The sequence below is a fragment of the Theropithecus gelada genome, chromosome 5 (assembly GCF_003255815.1).
Source record: "Theropithecus gelada isolate Dixy chromosome 5, Tgel_1.0, whole genome shotgun sequence".
In the NCBI taxonomy this organism is placed as follows: Eukaryota; Metazoa; Chordata; class Mammalia; order Primates; family Cercopithecidae; genus Theropithecus; species Theropithecus gelada.
The window spans coordinates 103,271,429-103,296,751 of record NC_037672.1 but is presented as its reverse complement, the minus strand read 5'-3'; the positions used below and the strand labels follow the sequence as shown (position 1 = coordinate 103,296,751).

The 25,323-nt window shown below is 37.0% G+C and overlaps 2 protein-coding genes across 4 annotated transcripts in view; one reads left to right on the top strand and one right to left on the bottom strand.

Annotated features, from left to right (window-relative positions):
• The window catches only part of GSTCD (glutathione S-transferase C-terminal domain containing), a 137,135-nt gene extending 122,273 nt beyond the window's left edge, over window positions 1–14,862 (bottom strand). Inside the window, exons 1-3 of one of the 2 annotated variants that reach the window (XM_025386166.1) lie at window positions 14,433–14,862; window positions 4,849–5,295; window positions 3,360–3,827 (exon numbers count right to left, since the gene is read on the bottom strand). In XM_025386166.1, coding sequence (XP_025241951.1) covers window positions 3,360–3,827; window positions 4,849–5,274 — 894 coding nt within the window. In that variant the 5' untranslated portion in view covers window positions 5,275–5,295; window positions 14,433–14,862. Of the gene's footprint in view, window positions 1–3,359; window positions 3,828–4,848; window positions 5,296–12,579; window positions 12,636–14,432 lie in introns of those variants that run through there. The other variant, XM_025386165.1, reaches the window with a different exon arrangement.
• A 53-nt stretch (window positions 14,863–14,915) lies between these two features.
• INTS12 (integrator complex subunit 12) overlaps window positions 14,916–25,323 on the top strand; it is a 26,656-nt gene continuing 16,248 nt past the window's right edge. Inside the window, exons 1-3 of one of the 2 annotated variants that reach the window (XM_025386168.1) lie at window positions 14,916–15,002; window positions 19,849–20,010; window positions 23,321–23,485. In XM_025386168.1, coding sequence (XP_025241953.1) covers window positions 23,330–23,485 — 156 coding nt within the window. In that variant the 5' untranslated portion in view covers window positions 14,916–15,002; window positions 19,849–20,010; window positions 23,321–23,329. The remainder of the gene's footprint in view (window positions 15,003–19,848; window positions 20,011–23,320; window positions 23,486–25,323) is intronic. The other variant, XM_025386167.1, reaches the window with a different exon arrangement.

The window sequence follows — 25,323 nt, the reverse complement described above, 5'->3', positions numbered from 1 at the left end:
TTAAATTTCTTCATAAGAAATGATTACCAAATAGTTACCTGGCTCATAAGATCAAAACCATTATAAATATCACAGAGTTCTTTAAGGACAAGAAAAAAAAAAAAAGATAATTTATTTTTAAAACAATGGTTTTTTAAAAAAAAGTACAGCTACCAAAGCAAAAATAATATTTTAGTAACTCTGTAGTTAATTGTCAATAAAGGGCAAAAAAAAATTGTCTGAATAAAAAGAGAAGCAAGACGTTGCATCTATTCAAAATATTTCTTCCTTTGCATTCCTTTACAATCACTTATTATATAAAATATTTTGTTATTTTATATCATTTCCTTAGTCATACCTCTTTTTTTGAAAATATACTCACAGATGTTTAGGTGAGCAGTGTAAGCAGAGAAAAAACAGTAAACAACCTATCTAAATGGAAATATAATCCCAGCTCTACATTTTTTACTTATAAATTAGAAGTAGTGAGTTAAAGCTAAAAGCTCTTGAGGACCTAATGCATAGGAGAAGACACAGAAAATACAAATTTACCACTAAATAAGTAGCAGCTACCATTTTTGTAATATGCCAGAAAAAAGTGAGGTTCCCAATTTTATGCCAATGGGAACACAGGAAGAGGTATTTAGTTTTGCTAAAAAATCAATTTCTAAAAGAGGAATGATTTTACCTAAGCTAATAAAGGGGTGTGGGTGTGTGTGGGTGTGGGTGTGGGTGTGTGTGTGTATTTAAACTCAATTCAAAGCATTAGAAGTTAAAATGTAGAAAATCAAATCATAAGTGTTCAAATTACAAGAAGATTTTATAAAATTATAAAATGCAACCTTTCTGTCTTATAGGAGTACAATAATGTTTTAAATACTTCTATCAAAGTGTATTTGCTTACTAGTACCACTTGAAAAATAACATACAATCTTCTAGTATTGGAACAGTAGGATTTTGCCCTAGTATACCTATTCATTGCTACTTCTCCCATATGCTTGATACGCTATCTACCAGAAAATTCTAGTAAATGGATTAAAGAGGGGGAAACATGAGTGTACATATTAATTTATTCCTTTTAAATCTATTTCTAAGACTTTTCAGAGGAGAGGGTATCGTCAGGCCCCTTTCCTTAAGAGGTGCTGAGCCATCACGGGTTAACTTTGTAAAGTAATAAAGTATTTTCTGGAAAAAAAGAGCTTGCAGCAGCTTTATACATAATACCTTAGCCCTTCCATGTTTGTCTCTGACTAATTAAAAAAAACAAAACCAAAAAAACACCTCATCCATTCTACTTGTTATTGTTTTCCATCTTTGGTTTTATTCTGTTTATCAGAACTGGGTATTTTCCCTAGTTCTTCTCATTTTGTCCCTTAGGAATTCAAACCTTGACTTAGCAAAACTGACTCCTTACTTTTATGTCCTTGACTCTATTCCTGTGACTAAATATTCTGTCCCTAGATTCAGTTTTATGCTTCTGGTAACTTGACCTTGATTACTGATGATGAACTTGATCCTGATTCTGATCATTTGGATGGTCACTCCATTCACCTCAATGTATGTTAATTCAAGCAAAAAGGCTTGCCAACATAACCACTCTATGAATTAAAATGACTTCTTTACTACCCAAGATGATTTAAAGGAGAAAAATATAACAAGTATCAAGGCTTTATCAAAGAAAGATGAATTCCTGAAAATACGAGGTGGGTGGATCACAAGGTCAGGAGTTCGAGACCAGCCTGGCCAACATGGTGAAACCCTGTCTCTAGTTAAAAAATAGAAAAATTAGCTGGGCATGGTGGCGTGCACCTGTAATCCCAGCTACTTGGGAGGCTGAGGCAGGAGAATTGCTTCAACTCAGGAAGCAGAGGTTGCAGTGAGCCAAGATTATACCACTGCACTCCAGCCTGGGTGACAGAGCAAGACTCCATCTCAAAAAAAAAAAAAAAAAAAAAAAAAAATCCAGTAAAAATACAAAAGAATGAAGGAAAATATTTCGAGAATTAGTTTACATATTCACATCATTTTAATAAATTTCTTCAATAAAGGAATGGATATGCTACTTTCATTCAATTCTGATGAAACTGGAAACACAGTTATCCAAAGAAGTCAAGAAGACAGAAGACCAAGTATTTCATAATGTATCAAATGACTGCTCTAATGACTGAACTTGGTAATAGAGGAGAGGGATCATGGAGAAGAGAATCTAGAAATCATTTGACTAAGAAAAAATTTAAAAATCAATGTCTTCTTCCCACTCAACTCTGTGGACTCTATTAAATTATGACATTTGGCACTTAAAATGCCAATCAACATCTAAACAATTCCTGGATCTCCCTATTTTTACATTGTTTTGGTTGCCAAGTTTGGTTCAATTTTGAGGAAAAGAGAAATGTTCTTTAAGAAAATGACAATTGATCAATACTGCCTAATTTACTTGTGAAGCAAAGCCTTCAAATACATAGATTTTCAATAGAAGTCTCTTCTGTCAAAAGATACCTGAATTGTTGGTGATATATAATGAGAATGAAATCTAATATCTGATTCCTTAGTAGGGAAAAGGGGGAAATGCTTCCAAGAAAAAAAAACAAAACAAAAGCAAAAAGCAATGCAGCTCTTGAAAACCAACTGGAAGGCTGCAGAGAGCTAAGCTTCCTATGTTCACTCTGGTATTATTTTCACCCTGTTCTTTTTTCCTGCACAGAGGGAATGTGTGTGTGCATGTGCGTGTGTGTGTGTGTAAGACAGAGAGAGAGAGAGAGAGAGAGATCTTCCTACTCAGAAAACTTTCTATCCTCCCCCAGCACATAATAACAGAGCCAGCTACTTTAATCTCAGAGAGAACAGAGAAGCATACAGGTCAGAATAAAATATTTTCAATTTGATAATACCTAACATAAGATTAATTTAAGTGACTAATAATTATAAAATTTAGCTGACAAGATTTTTAGTTTTTTTTTTTTTTAACTGGATCCTCTAATAGTAGAAGTCCAACGGACTATCCATGGTACCACAGAGCCGACTTAGACCTTCTAATATTAGAAAGTAATCACAATAGAAACTTGAAGTTAGTAATAACAACTGTTAACATTTTAGCAATTTCACGTTAAAAGTCATAATAATTACTAACATTGATTGACAGCTTACTATGTGCCAAGCACTGTTCTCCATACTTCACACAAACTTTAATTTGTTCCTTACATTTTTCCTCTTAGATAGGTACTATTATTATCTCCATTTTACAGATAAGAAAATGGAGAAAGACATTAATAACTTGCCCAGCAGCATACTGGCAATAAGAATTAGAATAAAAATTCAAACCTAGGCAATTTCATAGACCGAAACTCATAGTAATGTGTACAGTCCAGACGAAACCTTACCAAGAAATGATGGATACAGGGCAAGAGCACGATATCTGCCAGAGTGAAGTAAAGCCCTTCTGCAAACACATGCTCCAGAGGTGGAAGGTCGGAGGCTTTTGCTTTTCTGATGTGAGAAGGCTCTCTGTTGGTAGTAGCTGGTTCTTCCCGCACTGTGAGCTTTGAGAATGCCACTTTCAGTTCCAGACTCTCAGATGAAGAGTCCAACTCTTCAGATGTTTCCTGCGTGTGGACCTTGCTCTTTGCCTTTCCCTTAGTAAGGGGAGGCCCAACTCCATCAGCCTTCTGTTGCTTGAGTTTCTGCCTGCGGAGTTTATCATCATTATGCACTCTAACAGGCTCACTAAGCTTTTTCTCTAGCTGTAGTATTTCTACAGGTATAGTTGGGGGCTGGTCAGAAGATTCTCTGAGAAAATTCTCAATAGCCAAAGGGATGGTGAGTTCACATAGCCTGGTCCACTGACTAACCTACAAAACAAAAACAAAACAAGAAATGAAAGGATTTTTTAATTTCAACATAACTTGAGAAAAAATAACTGTCTTATTGGGAAATAAGTTTTGAGCTAAATCATCCCTGGGTTAGGCTTTTATGTTACATCAGGAGACACATCACGGTGTTTTAGAAGTAAAAACATTAAGCAAAAGAGGTTTAGCATTCCTATATTCCCCTTACTAAATAAATCATTACTTCTTAAAGCCTTAAAAATATACCTCTCCTGTCCCGCCATTCTCCTAGATCCTACAATAAGCAGGACTTCCAAAGCATTACTATTTGAGTTCCTATTTATATGTAAACATTCTGTTTAAAAATCAACATAACTAAAATAAAGAAAAAAAAGTTATTTTCTAAAAATGTCTCCAAACTTTATAAATTAAGTCTTAATTCTTATTTTTCAATACTGCACTGAAATATTGGCACACGTAAAGGGTGTATTAGCCCATTTTGCATTGCTGTAAAGGAATAGGTGAGGCTGAGTAATTTATAAAGTGAAGAGGTTTATTTGGCTCATGGTTCTGCAGACTATACAAGAAGCATCTGCTTCTGGTCAGGACCTCAAGAAGCTTTTAGTCATGGTAGAAGGCAAAGAGAGAGCAGGTGTGTCGCATGGGGAGAGAGGGTGCAAGAGAGAGCAAGGAGGAGGTACCAGACGCTTTTCAACAGCTAGATCTCTAGTGAACTAACAGAGCAAGAACTCACTCATTACCCCAGTGAGAGCACCAAGTCATTTATAAGGCATCTGCCCCCATGACACAAACACCTCCTACCAGGTCCCACCCCCAACAATATTGGGGATCACATTTCAACATGAAATTTGGAGGGGATAAATATTCAAACTATATCAAAGGGCTACCTTATTTCATTGGTTACTGTGGTTTTTTAAAATAAACTTTTATTCCTAATAGGAAGTTAAAATATTAAATGGTCAAGTAATTATGTTATCACTCCACTCTATAGCTTCAAATAACAGAAAAGAGACATTATACTTACTTCAGCACAGGCTTTCAAGCAAGTCTTTTTAAAGCCCAGAAGTTCCAAAAGTTCCTTCTTTAAGGGGTCTGCTTCACAGGATTTCTGGATTATGTGTCTCAATACAACGGCAAGTCCTGCTCTACAAAAATTGTCTGATCGTTCTACTACTGCAGGCAAACAGCAATTCTGGACTATTGGTGGGAGCTCTTGCCTTGAAATAATCTGTATTTCAACATCCTGGATCAGATCATCTCTTAGTAGTGAACTATCTGTACTCACTTCTTTGGTGACAACTAAGCAAATTTTAAAGATTTTACAGTCACAGTAAGATAACAGAAATAAAGTTACAGATGTATGAAGAGGAAAGATGCATCCTTTTGTTTGGTGAGAAAAGTCCAGATACAGGTATTCTTCTTCTGTAAGACTTTTCTTTATGGCTTTCATTTTCTTCTTTCATTGAGTCACCTAAAGTATAAATTGTAATGATTATGGTCTTGGAATATAATCATTTAGAAGCTAAAAGATGAATGTTTCAAAAGCCTGTTCTAGAGATCAGTAAAAATTTGCAGTAGATAATAATGCTATAAGGTTTGTTTCTGAAGACTGACTAAATGACTTTCAAAAGAAAAAATTCCACCCTTTGCAATTGACTAGCATTAGAGGAAATTTTACAACAGCTCCTTTAAAATGAGCAAACCCCAGTGCTTCCCAATAGAGCCCTCCCAATCAAGTACTTTGGGGTCTCACTATAGGTGAGAACAGGAGATAAACAGAAGGGGAAATCAATTAACCAAGAATACTGAGAGATGTCTGGGGATAATATCCTTGAGAAGTTTTGCCAGTGCTGGTCCTTCCATACTGCTTCTTTTTTATGACCCTACAAAATAATAGGGAGGGGACATTCGTTCTTTTAGGAGAAGTAGATTCTACTCAAGTGATAGCTGCTGAGTGCTAAATCATAATATAAAAATATTTAAATTTCCCCATAACATGGATAGTGAGAGCTATCTTAAAGTTAACATGTCCAAAATCTAGTTCCTTATTCTCTCCCACCCTCAAACCTGCTCCTTATGTGTCTTCCCCATCTCAGTTTACACCGTTCTTTTCCTTTACACCCCCATAACGAAACCCTCCAAGGTCTTCCCATTGTCCTTAGAGAAAAGCCAAAGTTTCTACAACAGCCTACAAAAATCTCCTTGATCTAATCCTCTTTTATGTCTCTGAGTTTGTCTCATTAACTCTCTTCATTGCTCACTGTTCCAGCCAAAGTAGATTGTTATTCCTCTAAAACAGCCATCTCCAACATTATTGGCACCACAGACCAGTTTCATGAAAGACAATTTTTCCATGAGGGGTTGGTAGGGGGATGGGGATGGTTTCCGGATGAAACCTCAGATCATCAGGCATTAGATTCTCATAAGGAACGTGCAACCTAGATTCCTCCTGCGTGCAGTTAATAGGGTTGGAGCACCTATAAGAATCTAATGTCATTGCTGATCTGACAGGAGACGACATTTAGGCAGTAACGCTGGCTTACTGCCGCTCACCTCCCACTTTGAGGTGGGGTTCCTAACAGGCCCCAGACGGGTACTAGTCCTGGGCCCTGGGTTGGGGGACCCCTGCTAAAACACTAGGTACATTCCCACATCAGGGCCTTTGCACTTGGTGTTTCCAGTACCTAGAACACTTCCTCACTTCCTTCAGGTATTTATTTATTCAATGGCAACTTCATACTGAGATCCTCCCTGACTACTCAATTTAAATCACAAACCCCAGTCCCCACGCTCCCTGAAAAAATGGTGATATACCATATTTTATTATTTGTCTCCCACAACTAGAATGTTCCATGAGTAAAAATTTTTTGTTCACTGCTTTATATGCTTATTATATATATAAGCAAGCAGTATTTGACAAATGAAAGCAGAGATAAATATACACACTGGTTAAAGATGCAAACACACACAGTCTTGAGATCAGATTCTTCATGGCTATTTTCAAGTCATATTCCTTAAGTTTTTTATCAATTGTCCTGTCTTTTTATGTTTATACATTTCCTGGGTCAAAAATTCCCAATGTTCTAATCCATAAATTACAATTATTCCAAAACTGACACTAGATGGCACTCTTTAAAAGCATTCATCATGGAAGTATGTACCAGAAACATGACATATTAGAAGGAAAATTACTTTAAAAGCTTTTAAAAAGTACACATGCACCTCTCGTCTTTTAAGTGTATTCAAAATGTTAGTGTACACTTAATTTTAGAAAACATTCATCATACTAAATTTTCTTTAATATTTTAAATTCCTTTTTTAAAAAAATCTGAAACAAAACCTGAACACTTTAAGCCTCTTAGTTCTTCATTCTTTAAAAGCAAATAACTTATAATCCATTATAAAAAAGAAATATAGTTAGTAAAGTATTATCTTATAAAGTTTCTTTTTTTTTTTTTTTTTTTTTGAGACGAAGTCTGGCTCTGTCGCCCAGGCTGGAGTGCAGTGGCCGGATCTCAGCTCACTGCAAGCTCCGCCTCCCGGGTTTACGCCATTCTCCTGCCTCAGCCTCCCGAGTAGCTGGGACTACAGGTGCCCGCCACCTCGCCCGGCTAGTTTTTGTATTTTTTAGTAGAGACGGGGTTTCACCGTGTTAGCCAGGATGGTCTCGATCTCCTGACCTCGTGATTCGCCCGTCTCGGCCTCCCAAAGTGCTGGGATTATAAAGTTTCTTAATAATACAAATAATCACTACTGCTTTATTTTATATTTATTCTATTAAAATGTAACAGATACATACCATGATTTGTTACTTCTTAAAAGATTATCTGGGGAAAATTATTTTACGTACTGTAAAAGGAACAACTTTTTAACTTACAGATGCCATTTTCTCCCTGAGCTTATTTTTTAAAATTTTTGTCACCGAGAGATAATTTTTAAACAAAAAGATATTTATTAAAGATCAAAGGTCAGAGTTTGCTTTGTTTTGTTTTGTTTTTTAAATAAAGCTGAATAGAGCTCTGGAAACATTTTCATTATTAATATAACACCTTTATGCTATGAGTCCTTAAAAACAGTCAAACAAAGTGAGATCTGTAACAACACTAGGGCAAAAAGAACCAACCACACTTTCCAGGAATTAACAGTCTTTATGAGGAATTTGCTCTGGACTCACTCTCCTGCCAGTAGGATAATAAAAAGAAGACTGATCCCTAAGTGTTTCAAGAAAGCAGATTTGAAAGAAAACATGACTGATTTCATCATTTGCCCATCAGTCTAAAAAATAGTAATTATGAGCCTCATCTTAACACTTTTTAAAAACTGGAAACAAAGTCATGCTATCTAATAGCTTTTAAGATATGTAGAAATATATTTTTTAAAAAGTACGTCTATATTTGCCATGTTGCAAGGCACATAAGAATATGACAATAGGGTTTTAGACATATTCTATAAACTCTTCTCATTGTTAGCACTTAAAATGCTAAATGTCAGCAAAACAGAATAGCAATAACCTGCCCATGGTGATATCTAAAAATTAATGAGATGCCTGAGAGACAATGCAACAAAGTACTGTTGATTCTTAACGTATTTTCTTAAAAATATAGATGTTGGTTTTTCCCCTGGGAGATTAAAAATGTTACTTAATGATCTTAGAGTAAAAAAATAAAAAATTACTCTCCTTGAATGTTTCCCTATTATGTACTAATATAATTTTTAAAATAAATATTTAGTAAACCTGTACAAATGTGATGTTTTTGGCTTGCACTGTGCCTTTTTAGAGAGAAGAACCACTATTTGCTCCAAGTATGCAAATATCACAGACAAAAAAAAAAAAAAAAAAAATCCCTCCTCTTTTTTCTTTCCTAGCTTGAGAATGCCTTAGTTCATTCATTTTTCGTCATGATCTTTAAGAAGGTAGGTACTATAGACTCAACTTCTGTCTCTAGGGCTTCTGGGGCATAGCTCTTGTTACTCCATATTACATTCCTGCCAAGCACAGAAATAGAGTAATTTGCTCTTTCTCTGCTTTGACAGGTGCCACTCTCCAGAGAGGGAATGAGAAAGTAGCAGACAAAACCACAAACTTCAGGATATTAAATAGAGTGTGCATCTCTTTCCCGGACATGCCAGTTTGCTTGGGAATCTTGGTGAATTAATAAGTAGGTAAAAAGAAAAGATTATGGCTTTGATTTCATTACTCAGGAAAGTTCTAATATATTTTTAAATGGTGGAATTAGTCATAGGTTTAATATTTAAGCATTCAGAATTTTTTTTTGCACTTTCATTCTAATGAATATATCTTAGCCTTGATAAAACACAGAGAATGAGAGAGACAAACAGTAAACTATTAAAAATAAGCATACTTCTCCACAGTCCAGAAAAAACAAAGCTTGAAAATTTTGTGATCAAAATTCAAGTCAAGATCTATGGCATTATGTACAACATTATATATTAGATAAATTATATATTATATAATGAAGACCAAAAAGTGCATAATTGCTGCAAATTATCAACCTGTGTTTTGTTTTTTGTTTTTTCAAATAAGTTATCTTTGTGACAATTTGATAGTTCAATAAATGTTAGGTAAATAAAGTTTTAAATAGTACACACATTTAATCATCTACCTACTACGTGCTGAGCACACAGAACATGTGCATTACTTCTAAAGCTCACAATCCTTAAAAGTATTTTATTTCCATTATAGAGATGAGAATTGTACATCAGTCCAAAAGTATTAATTAAATTTATAAAAGATCTTATTTAGAGACATTTAAGAATAGGTATTGTTCTAATATAATAGTACTATTTATAAATAAAATTTCATAAATTGAAGCAATTTTACCAAAGTGAAAATCGTCGGGTATTATGTTATTCTAAGCAAGTATGCTGGTCTCAGTAATCCTTGATATAAACTTCCATCCCTGGGTTATTTGACAAGTTTCTCCACTGGATTAAATCCTTTGGCAATTCTTTCCTGATTCCTTTTATTGGCTACTCTGCAGATGGCTCAGTGACCCCAGCTCAGTGTTTTGCCCTCTTCTCAATCCACACTTCATCCTTTGAATACTGGTTTTCACACTTGTGATCATGCCACACAGTTACACATTTTATAATGTAACACACAATACACTGAATAAAATGGAAACAAAAATGTCATGAAGCAATACTTATCCTACTATATGGGATAAATCTGATATTTTTTCCTCTGTGCTTGTTTTTTTAAATGCTGGTTGTTACTCATTACATTGATTTCCTGACTCATTAATGGGGCACAACTCACAATATGACAGCACTGTTCTGGGTGATCTCCAGTGCCATAGCTTTAAATATTATCTGACTCTTACATGTATATCCCAGCCATATCTTCTCCCCTAACTTCACACTCCTGTATTCTACCTGACATCTCCATGTGGATGTTTTTCTAAACCTGCTCCTCTTCCCTTAGTGTTCTACTTCCTGGTGAAATGGGAACACCAATCAACCAGATGCTCAGGCCGAAAACTCAAAAGTCCCACTCAACTTCTTTTCTTCTCTCTCTCAGACCCTGCCATCTCTACCTTTGAAGTATACGCTAAATCCAACTCCTTAGCACCTCTACCACTACCACCTTAATCTAAGTCATCACCAGTGCTTACAAGGACTACTGCAAAAGCCTATTAACTGTTTTCCTCCACTTGCCATAAAACAGTCCATTCTCCAACAACAGGATGATCCTTAAAAACATAAATCAGATGTCTCCTGCTCAAAACCATCCAGTAGCTCTTCAGCACACTCAGAATAAAATCCAAATTTCCTATTATGGCCTATAGGCCTACTGTGACCCTAGCTATCCCTTTCTGACCTCATCTCTTATCCTTCTTCACTCCCTTCCAGCCACAGTTGTCCTTGCTGTTTTTGGAAGGTGCCAGAAATGCTCCCACTTGAGAATTTTTGTACTTGCTATTTCTTTGCCTAGAATGCTTTTCTCCAAGAGATTCACATGGCTTGCTCCCTCATTTCATTGATTTATCTGCATAAATATTAACTCAGAACAGCCTCTTCTGACTGCCTGAATTGAAAAAGCACTCCCTAGCCTCTTACCTAGCGTCCCTTTTTCTTCATAGCTCTTATCACCTAACACTATAATATCTCCAGTGTTTAATGAACTCAAACTTTAGTTCAAGGAATGAATGTGCATACATGAATGTTAGAAATCACTGTCTGAGAGTATTATTAATAACTTTATTCTTGGTACAACATGAATTTCGTTCTTCATGACACCATTCTTTCTTTTCCAAATTAATAAATCTATTTTAAGGATCAACTAAGTATAAATTAAAATGAAGAAATAAGATCACCTTTGTGAGGTGAATTGGGAAAAATATAAATGGAATCTAACCAAACTCATAAATAGAGCAAGCACAGAAGTTTTTATGTATACTTATATCCAGGGCAAAGGAACTAAGAATCTTAACTAGACTTCATACATGTGCCTAGTGAGAATATTTATAAAACAAGAATTATAAAGTAATAGATTAGAGCCGAGACTGTTGAGCCAGACTACCTGGGTGCAAATATCCTGGTTCTGATTCTTAGTAGCTATAAAAAACTTTTCTGCATATCTGTTTCCTCACTTATAAAATGGAGACAATAACTGTACCTACCATGTAGTGTGCTGTACAGAACAAAGCTTGTCACATATTAAGTCCTTAAATAAATACTAGCTACTATTATTTCTTTATAATTTATAAGCAAATTCCTTACCAATTGGCACTATTAAAATATGCAAACTTTGGGCCAGGCGCGGTCGCTCACACCTATAATCCCAGCACTTTGGGAGGCTGGGGCGGATCACCTGAGGTCAGGAGTTCGAGACCAGACTGACCAACATGGAGAAACCCCGTCTCTACTAAAAATACAAAAAAAAAAATTAGCCAGGCATGGTGGGGCATGCCTGTATTCCCAGCTACTCGGGAGGCTGAGGCAGGAGAATTGCTTGAACCTGGGAGGGAGAGGTTGCGGCGAGCCGAGATGGTGCCATTGCACTCCAGCCTGGGCAACAAGGGGAAAACTCCATCTCAAAAAAAAACCAAAAACAAAAAAACAAAACAAAAAAAAATGCAAACTTTGATGGGCAAAACCCAAATTATGCTTTATATTTTCAAGCGTCTTTCCATGAAAGGTAAGGGATTTATATTGATTGAAAAGTTTTTCCCACCCAAACACTGAAAAAACATAGTTGTTGCTGAGACTGAAAGCCAGGGGATCATGAAAGGTAAAATATAAATGTGAAACCCGTAATCCATGTACATACTAACCCACTGTACAAAATAAGAAGTTCAACACAGTTTATAAGTATGAAAAATCACAAACTGTTTTCTTAAAGATGAAAATTTAAACCTGCTAAAAATTCTCTCCTACATCATATGTTCAATATTTTGAATTTTATAATTTAGCTTGGGTTTTATGTTTTTCATAAAACAACACTATTTGGTTGAATATTGCACCCTATTTTATTACAATAACATAGATTTAACCAAAAAAAACCAACAACAACAACAAAAAAGCTTGCCCCTCAACAGATAGCAGCCAATTACCTTAAATATTTAAAGTCAAAAAAGATAAGAAAAAAACTGAGTTTTTTTCAAGCTCATTAAATATGTAATATGGGATGCAGTTAAGTCCTAGAGAACAAAAGCCAATGATTAAAATTAGCTGTTTTCTTATCTGGTAAAGAAGTAGGAAAAAAGTTTTTAAGTGGAAAGCTTACTGTAACCTTAGCCATAAACAAAGGGTGTAATCTTCTCTCTGGAGAATCAGGAATCATCTGTTGCCATGGAGTCATAATGCCTGCAGCTAAACCAGACCTCATAATTAACAGTGATCCACAGCGCAAATGGCTAACATCAAGTACGAAATAAAATTACTTAATTTTCACAGCAAACAATACCTGTGCTTGTTTTAATGTACATGGTTTAAATATCTGCATTCCAAGTGTTCCAATATTCTGCATAACAGAATTCCATAAACTACATTAAATACCTTAGAATAAACACACACACACCAGGGAACCGTGTATACTACAGATGTATTAGTTAGCTGGCTCCAGAATTTGTTAATTTTGAGGGCTGCTAAATTGTTGCTATTAGAAAGGCTAATTAGATATTCAGTATTTATTCTTTGTTAGAAAAGCTAATTGGATACTCAGTATTTATTTTTATTTAAAAATCACAGATGATACAAAAGCTACAAGTAAAACAAATTTAAAAAAGCAAAAACAGGCCCGGCGCGGTGGCCCACGCCTGTAATCCCAGCACTTTGGGAGGCCGAGGCGGGCGGATCATTTGAGGTCAGGAGTTTGAGACCAGCCTGGCCAACATGGTGAAACTCCGCCTCTACTAAAAATACAAAAATGAGCCGGGTGTGATGGTGGGCGCCTGTAATCCCAGCTACTCGGAAGGCTGAGGCAGAAGAACTGCTTGAGCCCGGGAGGCGGATGTTGCAGTGAGGAGAGATCAGGCCATTGCACTCCATCCCCAGGCGACTGAGAGAGACTCCGTCTCAAAACAAAACAACACAAAACAAAAACTTGATGGGCCCACTACTAGAGATGCTCAAGTTTGAGCTCTGTTTAAATTAAAGCAAAAAAAAAAAGTGCAAAATATATAAAATAAAAAGAACTGATAAGATGATTCTCAAATCTCATTGACCTTTTCAGTCTTATTTTTGAAGTGAGACCTCACAAAATGATACCTACAGGTGTAATACACGATTTTTAGTAATGAGTATGCTTAAAGCAATCCTCTCAGTGGTGTGTGCCCCCAATCAGGCAGTTTTTTTGGGGTTTTTTTGTTTGTTTTTTTAAACCCACATAGCTTAATGTTTGATTTATTAAATATGACAGCGAATCATTTAGTTGTGTTATAACAGTTTATTATCATGGATTTAAATAACCATGTTTACATGTTTAAAATTATCACATCACTAGTTCTTGCTAGCTTTTGCCTTTTCTCCTGTAAACACTGCTTTTACCGATAAGCTTAGATAAAATAGAAATACACCACCTTCTTTATCAATAATGTAGCACACGATACATTACTAAGGCTGGCATTTTCTTGATATTCAAGAATTTATGACAAGGAATGGGATCCTGGCATTAAGAATAAAGAGGAAAAAAACAAGTCATCTAATCCCAAAACCAGGTGGAAATTTGGGAATGGAAGTACGTGTATTAGCAAACGTTTTTGAAGCCAAAGCAATTTTCATGCAAGTTAAACTTTCTACAGAAGTTAAAAACCGAAGAGATACTGCTGTGATGACAAAACATAAGCGAATGGCCCAAAATGAGGCAAGTCCTTTGGAGTAAATGTTAGGTAGTATTCACATAGAACTGCTTTCTGCAATTAGGAAGGGCTGGAATGGAAAACTCAATGCCAAAGAGAGAAGAGAAGTTAAAAGTGTGACCCAAGTGGTCTGAAATTACACTTAACAGCAAATATCAAACCACCCCCACCAACGCCTCCAACTGGAAGCTGTCCCATTTCTCCAGCAGAGGAAGACACGAGGGATTGGCTAGGGGGAAACTGGGAAACGCGTACTACTGAGGAGCCCAGAGTCCTCAACCCGCACCTTCAGCAGGAGTGGCCAAAAAGGAGTTTGAGGCGGCCCCAGGGCTGGAGAAAAATCAGGACGATGATACCCACGCCCTTATCCTTCCCACCCTTTCCCCGCATCCTCAGCCCTATAGACCTCCGAAGAAAAGAGCGGTCCTTTGGGGGTCGCGGAGGCTGAGAAGCCGGCGGCCCGAGCGCCCTCTTTACCTGGTCGCAGAGGCGCGGCCAGGCAGGTAGGGTGCGTGAGCGTGTCGGCGACCTGGGCCGCCTGCGCCTTCCCGCCCAGCCCGAGCTGGAATTCCCAGGCTGCCTCTGGGAGCTGCTGCCCGCAGACCACTCGCTTCCACAGAGGCCAGGAGAAAAACGACAGCTAGTTTATCTGGAAAACACTCCCGCCGGCCGTCATTCATAATCCGGCGGACCGGAAAAAGGGAAGTAACGTCACTTCCTACTGTCGCACTGCCAAACGTTTCCCCCGCCCCTACTGTGGGAACCTTTGTTTTTCTGCTTTCGGAGCCGGCCAGTGCGGGGACCGTTTCCGAAGGGACCACCGGGAACAGACGGATCGGCAGGGCGGGGCGGAACGGTGAGTTGTGCTGAGCGACTTTCCTCCCGGCCGCCTCCTGGAGGCTCGAGACCCCCCGCTAGGAGCGAGGTGGGAGAGTAGCTACGTGGGATATTAGTTTCCTCGCTCCTCAAGCGGAATCATCATAACCTACGGGCGGTTGCGTTCCCTAGACTGACTGCTGTCCCCTTTCAGTGAGGACTGTGCTTCCTGCGAGGGAGTTGCGGGCCGGGGCATGCGGACCGAGGATATTTCTAGGTCTAGGGACAAGGGACTTGGAATCTTGCCTCGGACTTTGTCGGAGGGTTTTAGTCACTTCTCTACGTAGCTCCCTCATTGTCTCTCATCTTTTAGCTCCCCTGTCAAGGACCATCCCCCATTCTAGGCCTTCGATGTGTGATGCTTTGATCAAAGGATTGACATTCTTTTTCTAAGTGTTTGCTGTCAGCTTTCAGTCACTTGATTGGTTTGGAATCGGAGCCTTTTCTCCTGCGATTCCAGGTGTCCCTAAGGTATCATTGTTACCCAGAACCAAGAACTCTGGAGGAATGAAAAAGGCAGCATCTTTAAAAGAATGTTTATTGGAAGGTGTTGCAAGAGTTTGCGAAGTCATGAAGAACAAAGTTTTTTAGAGCCATTATGAAATGGCAACAGTAATACTGCACAATGTGTGCATAAATTCGGTTTCCTTCATCTGGGGCACATGCATATGATCAACTTTAGACTTCTTTTGAGATTGCCAGGTAGGGTGAAAGATGGATCTGGGAGAAAGCACATACTTACATTTATATATGAATGCCCAATTCAGGTTGGAGAAATCACAGAAGCCTTATAAGGTGACATTTACCCAAAAAACCTAGTTCATTCATTGGGTAAATATTTTTGAGCCCTTATTAAGTTTCAAGCACTAGGGAAATACAGTGAACAAAACATGTTCCTGCTCTCATCAAGTTTACAGGCCAGTGGGATTAATGAATTTAAGCAAGCTAGGTGAAAGATTATGAGAGTTCTACAAATAGGAACATTGTACTACAAGTCTCCAGTCATGAAAGAGGTAATTGCTTTGCTTTTGCTTTTTTGATGTTTGGAGTTTTTTTGTGGGGGCAGGGGTGAGTTACTTTTGTGATTTCTGCTGAAGGGACCTTGGAAATGGCTACAGTTGTATAGAAGGAGAGATAAGACCACTATACTTTGATCACTTAGTTCCAGTAATTCTATAGCCATTATTTGTGGTACTTTGCAAAGTAGCAAAGGGATAGGCAAAAGCATAAATATAGACTCTGCCCTTAAAGTACTCAGAGTTTTGTAGGGCACATAACACTTGTGCCAAAAAAAAAAAAAAAATACTTCAAGGGAGAAAGTTGCACTACCATGAAAAAGCACTATGAGATATCCTTGAAGGGAGAGACTATTAATAGGGTTTGGAATGGAGAAGGGCACAGCAACTGTCAGTCAAATCTTCATGAGAAGTATTTGAACAGGGTCTTGATAGGATGTAGATATATAAAAATAGGTAAAGAGCTTCCCAGACAAAAAATTTAAAAAAAGAGAGGTAGGGCCAGCTAGCTATAAGGCAGATCTGGGGATGATGAATGATAATTTTTGTGCCAATTACTGAATCGTCTTAAATGCTAGGCCAAGGAATGTGGACTTTATTTTGAAGGTGGTGGAAAGCCCTAACTTCTCAGCAAGAATTTTTTTTTATTTGAATGAAAAGGAAGAAAACTGGGTTTCAGGAAAATTTGTATGGCAACAAAGTTGAAGTCAAGGAAAATAACGAGGTTATTGCCATAGTTCAAGTAAGCTAATAAAACCTGAATTTCATTAGTAGCAGTGAAAGTGAAAAGTAGGGCAAGTGTGAAAAATATCGCAGAATCCACAGGAAAGGCCTGCTGATTATTTGAGTATAAGGAGTAGGGAAAGACTCAGTGAAGGAAAGACTTTGGTCTCAAACCTGACTAAAAGTAAGTTATGTCATTTATTGAAAGAGCAGGACAAGGAACTTTTCAGGAGGATAATCAGAATCTCAATTTTAGTTGTAACTGAATTGGAGACGCCTTTAAGGAACCAGATAGACACATACACTAAGCATTTGGAAACACGAGATTCAAATTTAAGAGATTTGGGTCGTACTTGTAATCCTAGCAATTTGGGAAGCCACAACAGTAGGATTGTTTTAGCCCAGGAGTTTGAGACCAGGTGAGAGCAACATAGCAAGACCCTGTCTCTACTTAAAAAACAACAAAATTAACTGGGCATGGGTATGGTGGTACATGCCTGTAGTCCTAGCTGCTTGGTAGGCTGAGGCAGAAGGATCGCTTGAGCCCCAGAGTTCGAGGCTGCAGTGAGCCATGATCTCGGTGCACTCTAACCTGGGCAAGACCATGTCTCAAAAAAAAAAAAGAAAAGCGAGAGAGAGAGATTGGAGTTGGGGTAAAACATATTAAATCATCTACCCAGAGATGATAGTTGAAAACCTGATGTGTATAAGATTACCAAGAAGAAACTGCTAGCAGAACTAAGAAGATAGCCAAGGACAAACACTTGGACAATACCAACAGCAACAAGCATCAGAAGACAAACCACAGAAAGAGTAGTCAGAGATAGAAGAGGAAAAACAGAAAAGTTGAGTGTAACAGAACTCAAGGGAGGAGAAAGTTTTATGAAATTGGAAGTAGATAACAAGTATTTACTTGGCCAACATTTACTGTTATTTGCTGTTTTCCAGGAACTCTGCCAGACAGGGATTACAGCAGTAGGCAAGACCAATCCACTGCCTGCCTTCATGGAACTTACATTCTGATGAGAAAGAAAGATTATTTACATAATTAACAGTGTGATTAATATTATAAATAAGTACAGAATGTTTTTGGACTATGTAACAGTAAAACTTCTAGTTTTGTTGAAGGAATGTGCAGGAAAAACAGAAACTTGAGAGGTGACCTAAGATGGAGGTGGGGGTGGCACACTTTCTACTGAAGTACTAAGGTAAGAAAGAGTATACTGGAGGGCTTGAAATAAGTCATGTAGCTATAACAGAGAGTGAGAATGGCCTGAGATACTAGGTAACATTTAATGAGTGTGAACTATGTGCCAGGTACTGTTGTAACTGCTTTATATGTATTATCAGATCATGTAGAGCAATGGTCCCCGAACTTTTTGGCACCAGGGACCAGTTTCATTGAAGACATGGTTTCAGGATGATTCAAGTGCATTACATTTACTATGCACTTTATTTCTCTTATTAGTACACTGTAAGATAAAATAATTAGACAACTCACCATAATGTAGAATCAGTGGGAACCTTGAGCTTGCTTTGCTGCAGCTAGACGGTTTCATCTGGGGATGATGGGGGATACAGTGACAGATCATCAGGCATTAGATTCTCATAAGGAGCACACAACCTAGAGCACTCACATGCACAGTTCACATAGGATTCAAACTCCTGTGAGAATCTAATTCCACCACTGATCTGACAGGAGGCAGAGCTCAGGTAGAAATGCAAGTGATGGGAGTGGCTGTAAATACAAATGAAGCTTCACTTGCTTGCCTACTGCTCACCTCCTGCTGCATGGCCTGAATGTTAGGGACCCCTGATGTAGAGAATTAGAGACCTTGTTAAGAATCTTATTCTTGAACCTTTGGATTGTGAGAAGTGAATAAAAGGATTTTAAGCAAGTGAGTGATATGAAAAGGTTTAGAGGATGACAAGAGTGGTTGTGGGAGACTGATTAAGCTATTGCAGCGGGCCAAATAATAGATGATGATAGGTTGGTCTAGAGTGGTAGTAGTAAGAATTGAAAAGGGTGGATAGATTTGAGATATGTTTAAGAGGTTTGGTTATTGAATTGGGGGTGGGAATTAAGGAAGTGGAAAGATATAAAGCTGCTTCTGGGTTACTGGCTTGGGCAATAGGGTAAATATCATTTGAAAAAGGGATTACTAGAGGAAGAACTGGTTAGGAGAAAAGGGAAGAGTGTATGAGTGGCTCTGTTGGAGACACGTTCAATAGGAAGCACCAATGAGATATCCATGTCAAGCTGGCAGTTTGATCTTGGGAGAGAGACACATGGACTGCAGAGATGTATTAGTAAACACTGGCAAAGGACTGTATAGATCAAATTGTCTAGGGTAATAATTCCCAAAATTTAGAGTAGATGGAATTGCCTGGAAGGCTTAACACAGATTTCTAGACCCTACTCCCAGAGTTTTTTCTTCAGTAGGCCTAGGAATGGAGACCAAGAGTTTGCATTTCTAAGTTCTGACGTGATGCCTATGCTGCTGACTCAGAGACACATTTTTGGAAGAAGATGTAGAACAAGGAGAGACCCAGAACCTAGCATTGAGGATCTCATTTTTAATTGGAATAGGAGGAACCTACAAAGATGACTGACAAAGAAGTAGGAGGGAAAATCATATGTATTAGGTTTACTGATTGAGGCCATGAATGACTCATGAGAGCATTTTCATGGAATAGTGGGACAAAGGCCAAATTGCACGAATTGCTGTATAAGGAGAAGGAATGAAGAAAAAGAGTACAAAAGTAGATGATTTCTGAGAAAGTTTTCCTATAAAAGAGAAAAGATAGATGTTTGAATATATTTAAATGTCAATGAGAAGATGCCAGCAGAAAGAAAAGGCTGGAAAAAAAAAAAAAAAGATATGGGCAATAATCCATAGGCCAAGGTTCAAGAGGGGACAAGAAGAGATAGGATCCAGATCCAGGTGACATTGCATGGAGAGCCACCTTCTCCTTTTTTATCGGATGTGAAAGAGTTTGAAAGGATGAGTGTAAGTAACTTTGTAGATATGCTGGAAGGAAGTTGACTTAATTCCTCTCTGACAGCCTTTCTTCTTTGTGAAGTAGGTAAGGCCATCTACTGAAACACAGAAGCAATTTTAAAAGAAAATGGAGAAAGCATAGCTGATCTTTGCAGAAAATGGGGAAGTGAGTTGACCAGAGAAGGATGAGAGAATTGCCAAGTTGTATTGAATGCCAACCTGAGAATGGTGATTCTGAAGATAGGGTGTATATGTATTCCTCTCAGTTGCACTTAGAGTTTGGGTGCAGGCAGAGAGAGAATGACTAGCAGGGTGGATGTCTATAAAGTAAGGAAACTACAGGGCTTTCGGGTGCCTAGAGTACTGAAAGAGTTATTGAAAGGTTGGACCACAGAATGTGAGCTGGATAGGAAGTAAACGGCATACTGCAATAAATCAAGGATAATACGAGAAAGAGAAAAAAGATCATTGTTTAGTAGTGGGGGTTTTTGTGCTGTATGCATTTGACACAGCTAATTACCAGCATCACCTAAGAATTCACTCTTATCAATACTACTACTACCACTTCCCTAGGTCAGTGAAAGCTTTAAAGTGGTAAATATTAATTTTCTCACATTCCTTTTTTAAAGCAACATCTACTTTTTAAATGAAAGCTACATTTCATATACTAAATTTCTTTTGTATATACATTTTTCTTTCATACACACACATAGGACTTTGTTTTCTAGAACTCTAATCCATAGGAAGAATGATATGGCTCTTTTACAGTCTGTTTTGGCCATGGGTTTAGGAATGAATATACAGGAAAGGAATTGTATGGAAGTAACATGATTTGGTGTAACTCCAGGAAAATATTTTTGTATATATAGATCAACACAGTTACACCAAGTTGCTGACCTCTTTATGACTGCTGTAGAAAGTAAAGTTCTTTCACTATATGGATATTTGCCAGTAAGGAAGGAAAAGTAACAGAAATTAGAGAAGGCAACAGAAAAGTGGGAGTAAAAGTAAGATAGAAAACTAAAATATAAAATATAAACCACATAACCATGAGTGTTTTATTTTAGGCTCAACTACTGTTTTCTGTTTGGTGAGGAAGCAAAAGTCAGGGCAAGAGGGTGCCAATAAGGAGAAAGCAGAAGGGACAAGAAATTGGAGGCTTCTGTAACAAAGAGCAAGTGGAATGGGAACAGAGAAATGAATAAATAAATACCGAAGAAAGATTGACTTGGCACTTTGAAGAGGTCCCTGGGTTAAGGCAGTGGAAGAGATAGAGTAATGGAAGATTGTAGTCAGAAAGGAGAATTGATTGTAATAAAAGAGGTGTATAGTTTTTTTGTGGCAAGTTTCAGATTTCACTGGCTGAAGATAAAGCTCCTTGAGGTTAAAGATCAATTATATAATACACTATTATAATTCTGTATATGAATAGATTTTTTAAAAAATAGAAATAGAAATAAATTTAAAAATTAATATTTTTTTCTCTGTATTTCACCGTGGGGGACCACTGGGCCAGAGGGCCATGTTAGTAATTTAGGGGAGGGGTACAAAGCCTGTTAAGTTTTATAATGGTAAGATTACATAAAAAGAACTGACTCTAAGGTTCCAACTGGAATGTTGGTGTTGATGACTTCTGTCGTCTTGTAATCTAGGTGCTGACTCTTTTCACCTAATCTGTAATGTAAACCTCTTACCTGTGATTGTAGAAATACATAGCAATAAATACTTGGCTTTCATTTTTCAGCATACAAATTTCAAGAAATGTTTTTTCTAATATATTACGAGGGTTATTTTAGGTGTCAACCCTTTGGTCAGTACCCAATAAAATAAACTGTTTCATAACAATCGGATAAGTAAACTGCTGTTCCCTTTACCTATATGAAATTAGATCAGTAGAAAGATTAGTAAACTGTCATAGGAGTGGAATTTAAAGAAAAAAGACATTAGGTGGCTGTTACCCTTGTAGATGCTGGAGGAATGGCATGTTTACCTTTTCAGTCATGGACATTTTATTAAGGAGCTATTTTTTCCTCAGAACATACGTGGTGACCAGCCCCTTGAGTAAATTTTAAAATAACTTTCCTATACCTATCATTATGTAGAGGTGATGTATGTAATAATATAATTTTAAGAAGTGACAGAGGCTGCTTTTCAATTTTGTTAAATTCTTACAAATACAACAGTTTGAGATAAGGTAACTTTTTCATTGTAGTACTGACCTTTGGATTCCTTTCCATGTGTGATTCAGATAATATTTTAGTACAGTACAGAATTCGACAATAATTTTGTAGTTATCAGGTAGATAACTAATACCTTCCTGGGAACTTTAAAAAAAAAAAAAAAAAAACCTAGTGATGTGTATGTGTGTTTCTTGTCAGATGCGGAGAGGGGTGAAGAGTGAAGTTGGAGGGGAGGGAACAACAAAATCCATTTTCAGATGTGCTTTCATATGCTAGGATTCAACCTACAGCAAGTTTTAATGGTGTTATAAACCCCTGAAAATGGGAGATAACTGGAATTGCTGATAGTTCTCTAACTATAGCAGTGCAAGTGCGTTGCATTAATATAATATTAACCTCGAGGATAGAAGATTTCAAGCCATAGTATATTGATCAAAGGATTGAACACAAAGAATACATTTTTATTTTGATCATTTCTTGCCTGGAGAGGTTTTTGAAAAAGTGACAACCAGAAGCAGAACCACATGATAGTACTGGTATTAACTAAAAACAAAACTTTTTAGTACTGTGGAATTTCATAAGCCTTTGATGTATATCTTTATCCATCTTGGCTATTTTTTAAGCTCTTTAGGACACAAAGCGTCATAGACTCTGTGTGTGTGTGTGTGTTTGTGTGTGTGTGTTTTAAGTAGTTATGATATTATCCCTCAGAAACCTTAATTTTAAAAATAGGTTAATGCATAAGATACCACAATCTAAATGTGATCAAATAAGGTTATCATTAATATGTTTTCTGAGACATTCATGGTTGGGGCAGAGAACTAAAGAGGTGAATTAAAAAAAAAAAAAAAAAAGAGTTGAGGTAAAAGCGGCAGCAGTGACCGTGACAGCTAATCACTTAACGCACCCTTTCACCGCTGCCCTCTTGTGATACCCCTTACACACACAAACACATGCACACTAAGACTTCCTTTGTGTTATGGAAATAAGGTTTGAGAGAAGAAATTTTGATACAGAGTAAACTTGACCTAAACCCATCAAGTTCTATGTACTGAAACTGCAAAGTGTATCTTTTAAAACACAGCTAGGAAGGAGTTCTGTGGCAGGGAGAAGCCTACCTGGATTTAAAACATTACCATCAATATGGATACACAGAAAACTGATACTGCTAGTTGTTTCAGGGGGGCAGGAACTAGATAATGCCTGTCAGGAATAAGAAGGAAATTTGCTTTTATTTGTAATAACTTTTTGATAATTTTACATTTTATATCATGTACACAGTATTATCTATTATAAATTTAAAAACAGAAAAGTAAAACTTTGACATAGATAATTGTGCATTGTCTTCTAAATTATGTCCTCTTTTTTTTCCTTCAGGTGTTTGCAATGGCTGCTACTGTGAACTTGGAACTTGATCCCATTTTTTTGAAAGCACTAGGTTTCTTACATTCAAAGAGTAAAGATTCTGCTGAAAAGCTAAAAGCACTGCTTGATGAATCTTTGGCTCGGGGCATTGATTCCAGTTACCGTCCATCTCAAAAGGTACCTACATGAATAAAAAGCTTGAAGAGAGTTTTATAAGACCTGTAGTAGTACATTGATAACATATAGACCATCTCAATACAATCTCTGCTGAAATAATCTTTCCTTGTGGCACGGAGAAATTATATTTTCTTTTTTTCCTTCAAGTTTTCAGAGAACTGTTACACCACATAGAAAAATCAGCTGGGGGTGTGGGATATTCTGTTCTACTGCTTTATGTGTATATGAATTCACTTGTTTACGACTTACTTTAATTTCCGATTCTTTATGATCAGAATTTTTTTTAAGCTGCTGAATGTAACCACAGATTACTTCTAATTATTCTCTATTGTTTTAAGGATTTAAAAAATCAAGTAAAAGCACAGATTTTTCAACAATATAAATTGAATATGGGTAGAATAATTTAAGAGAAAAGGAGGTATGGATGAACTCTGAGAAGTTTGTAGCTCCTGTCTTGATAATAACAAAACAGGCAATGGCAACTTTATGTGAAAAGAATATATGTTTTGATACCAAACATACCTGTTTTAAATCCCACTTACATCTTATAATTGTGTGATGATAATAGACAATGTATCTTGATGTCCCAGGTACTTTTCTGAGTAGTTTATGTGAATAATTAATTTTAATTATAATAATGATCCTTTAAGATAGATACTGTTTTCTTCATTTTATGTAAGGAAACTGAGGTACACAGCAACTTCATTTCACTTAGTCTGTTAATTGGTAAAATGGGGATGATAAGAACTACTTTGCAGAGTTGTAAAAATTGAAGGAGATACAGTAAATGAGTCACCTAGTGTAGTATCTGCCTGGTACATAATAGGCTGTCAGTGAATGACAACTCTTACTATATTCCCTAATACCTACTAAGACATTCTTTCGAATTCTTCTAAGCTGTTGTCCTGAAACTCCAAATCACTCAGGTCTGTGGACCTAGATCCCAAACCGAGAAGGAAAAGATAGAACATGACTAGCTCAAGTCTCACCAGAATCTGAAGCTCAAGTAAACACTGGCATTTTGTCCCCAGCCTTCTTTCAATACTAGGTCTAGTACTCTGAAGCCTTTTTATTGTACTTTGAATAACAGAACCATTGTGACTTCATTTCTTCTATCTATTCTAATTCCAGTAGGTTCAGTGAGTTCAGATCGAGCAAATCAATATGGCTCTACAAAGCATATTGTAGAGCAAATCAATATGGCTCTACAAAGCCAAATTCATTCCACTGTGGGTGTTGGTATTGTCCAGTTAGGAAAACCTATTATTACTAAAGAAAAAAAAAATGTTTTAATGGAGTTCTAAAATAGAAGTTTATCTCTTAAAAAACGTGAAAAATTTGTTGTGATTAAAAAGCATGCTGCCCTTAGGTTTCTAGCTAGAGTTTACTTCTCTTGGTCAGTTTTCAGAAACTCTTTTGTTACAGGTTTTTAAAGCCCAGGTCCATTTAATTTTAGCCTTCAGCTGAATATTTTCATCACTAGATTTATGTGAGAAGAGTGATTTATGCCAGTGTTTCTCAAACTTTAGCATGGATAATAATCACCTGGAGGCAGTGGTATGCTTATAAACATTACCAGGTCTCCAAGTGTATTCTAACATGAATATTGGTTGATATTCATTTACATTAATGAGGAAGGCAAATGTGAAATAATGCAGTTAAAACTTAACTCATCTGTCAACAACTAGAACAACTTTTTTGCTGAATAGGTAATAGTTTAATACTGCATTACTTTGTCCTCAATTTTTTAGTTACACACAATACATGTTTTTTGGTTTTTTGTTGAGACAGGATCTCACTGTGTTACCGAGGCTGGAGTGCAATGGCACAGTCTTGGC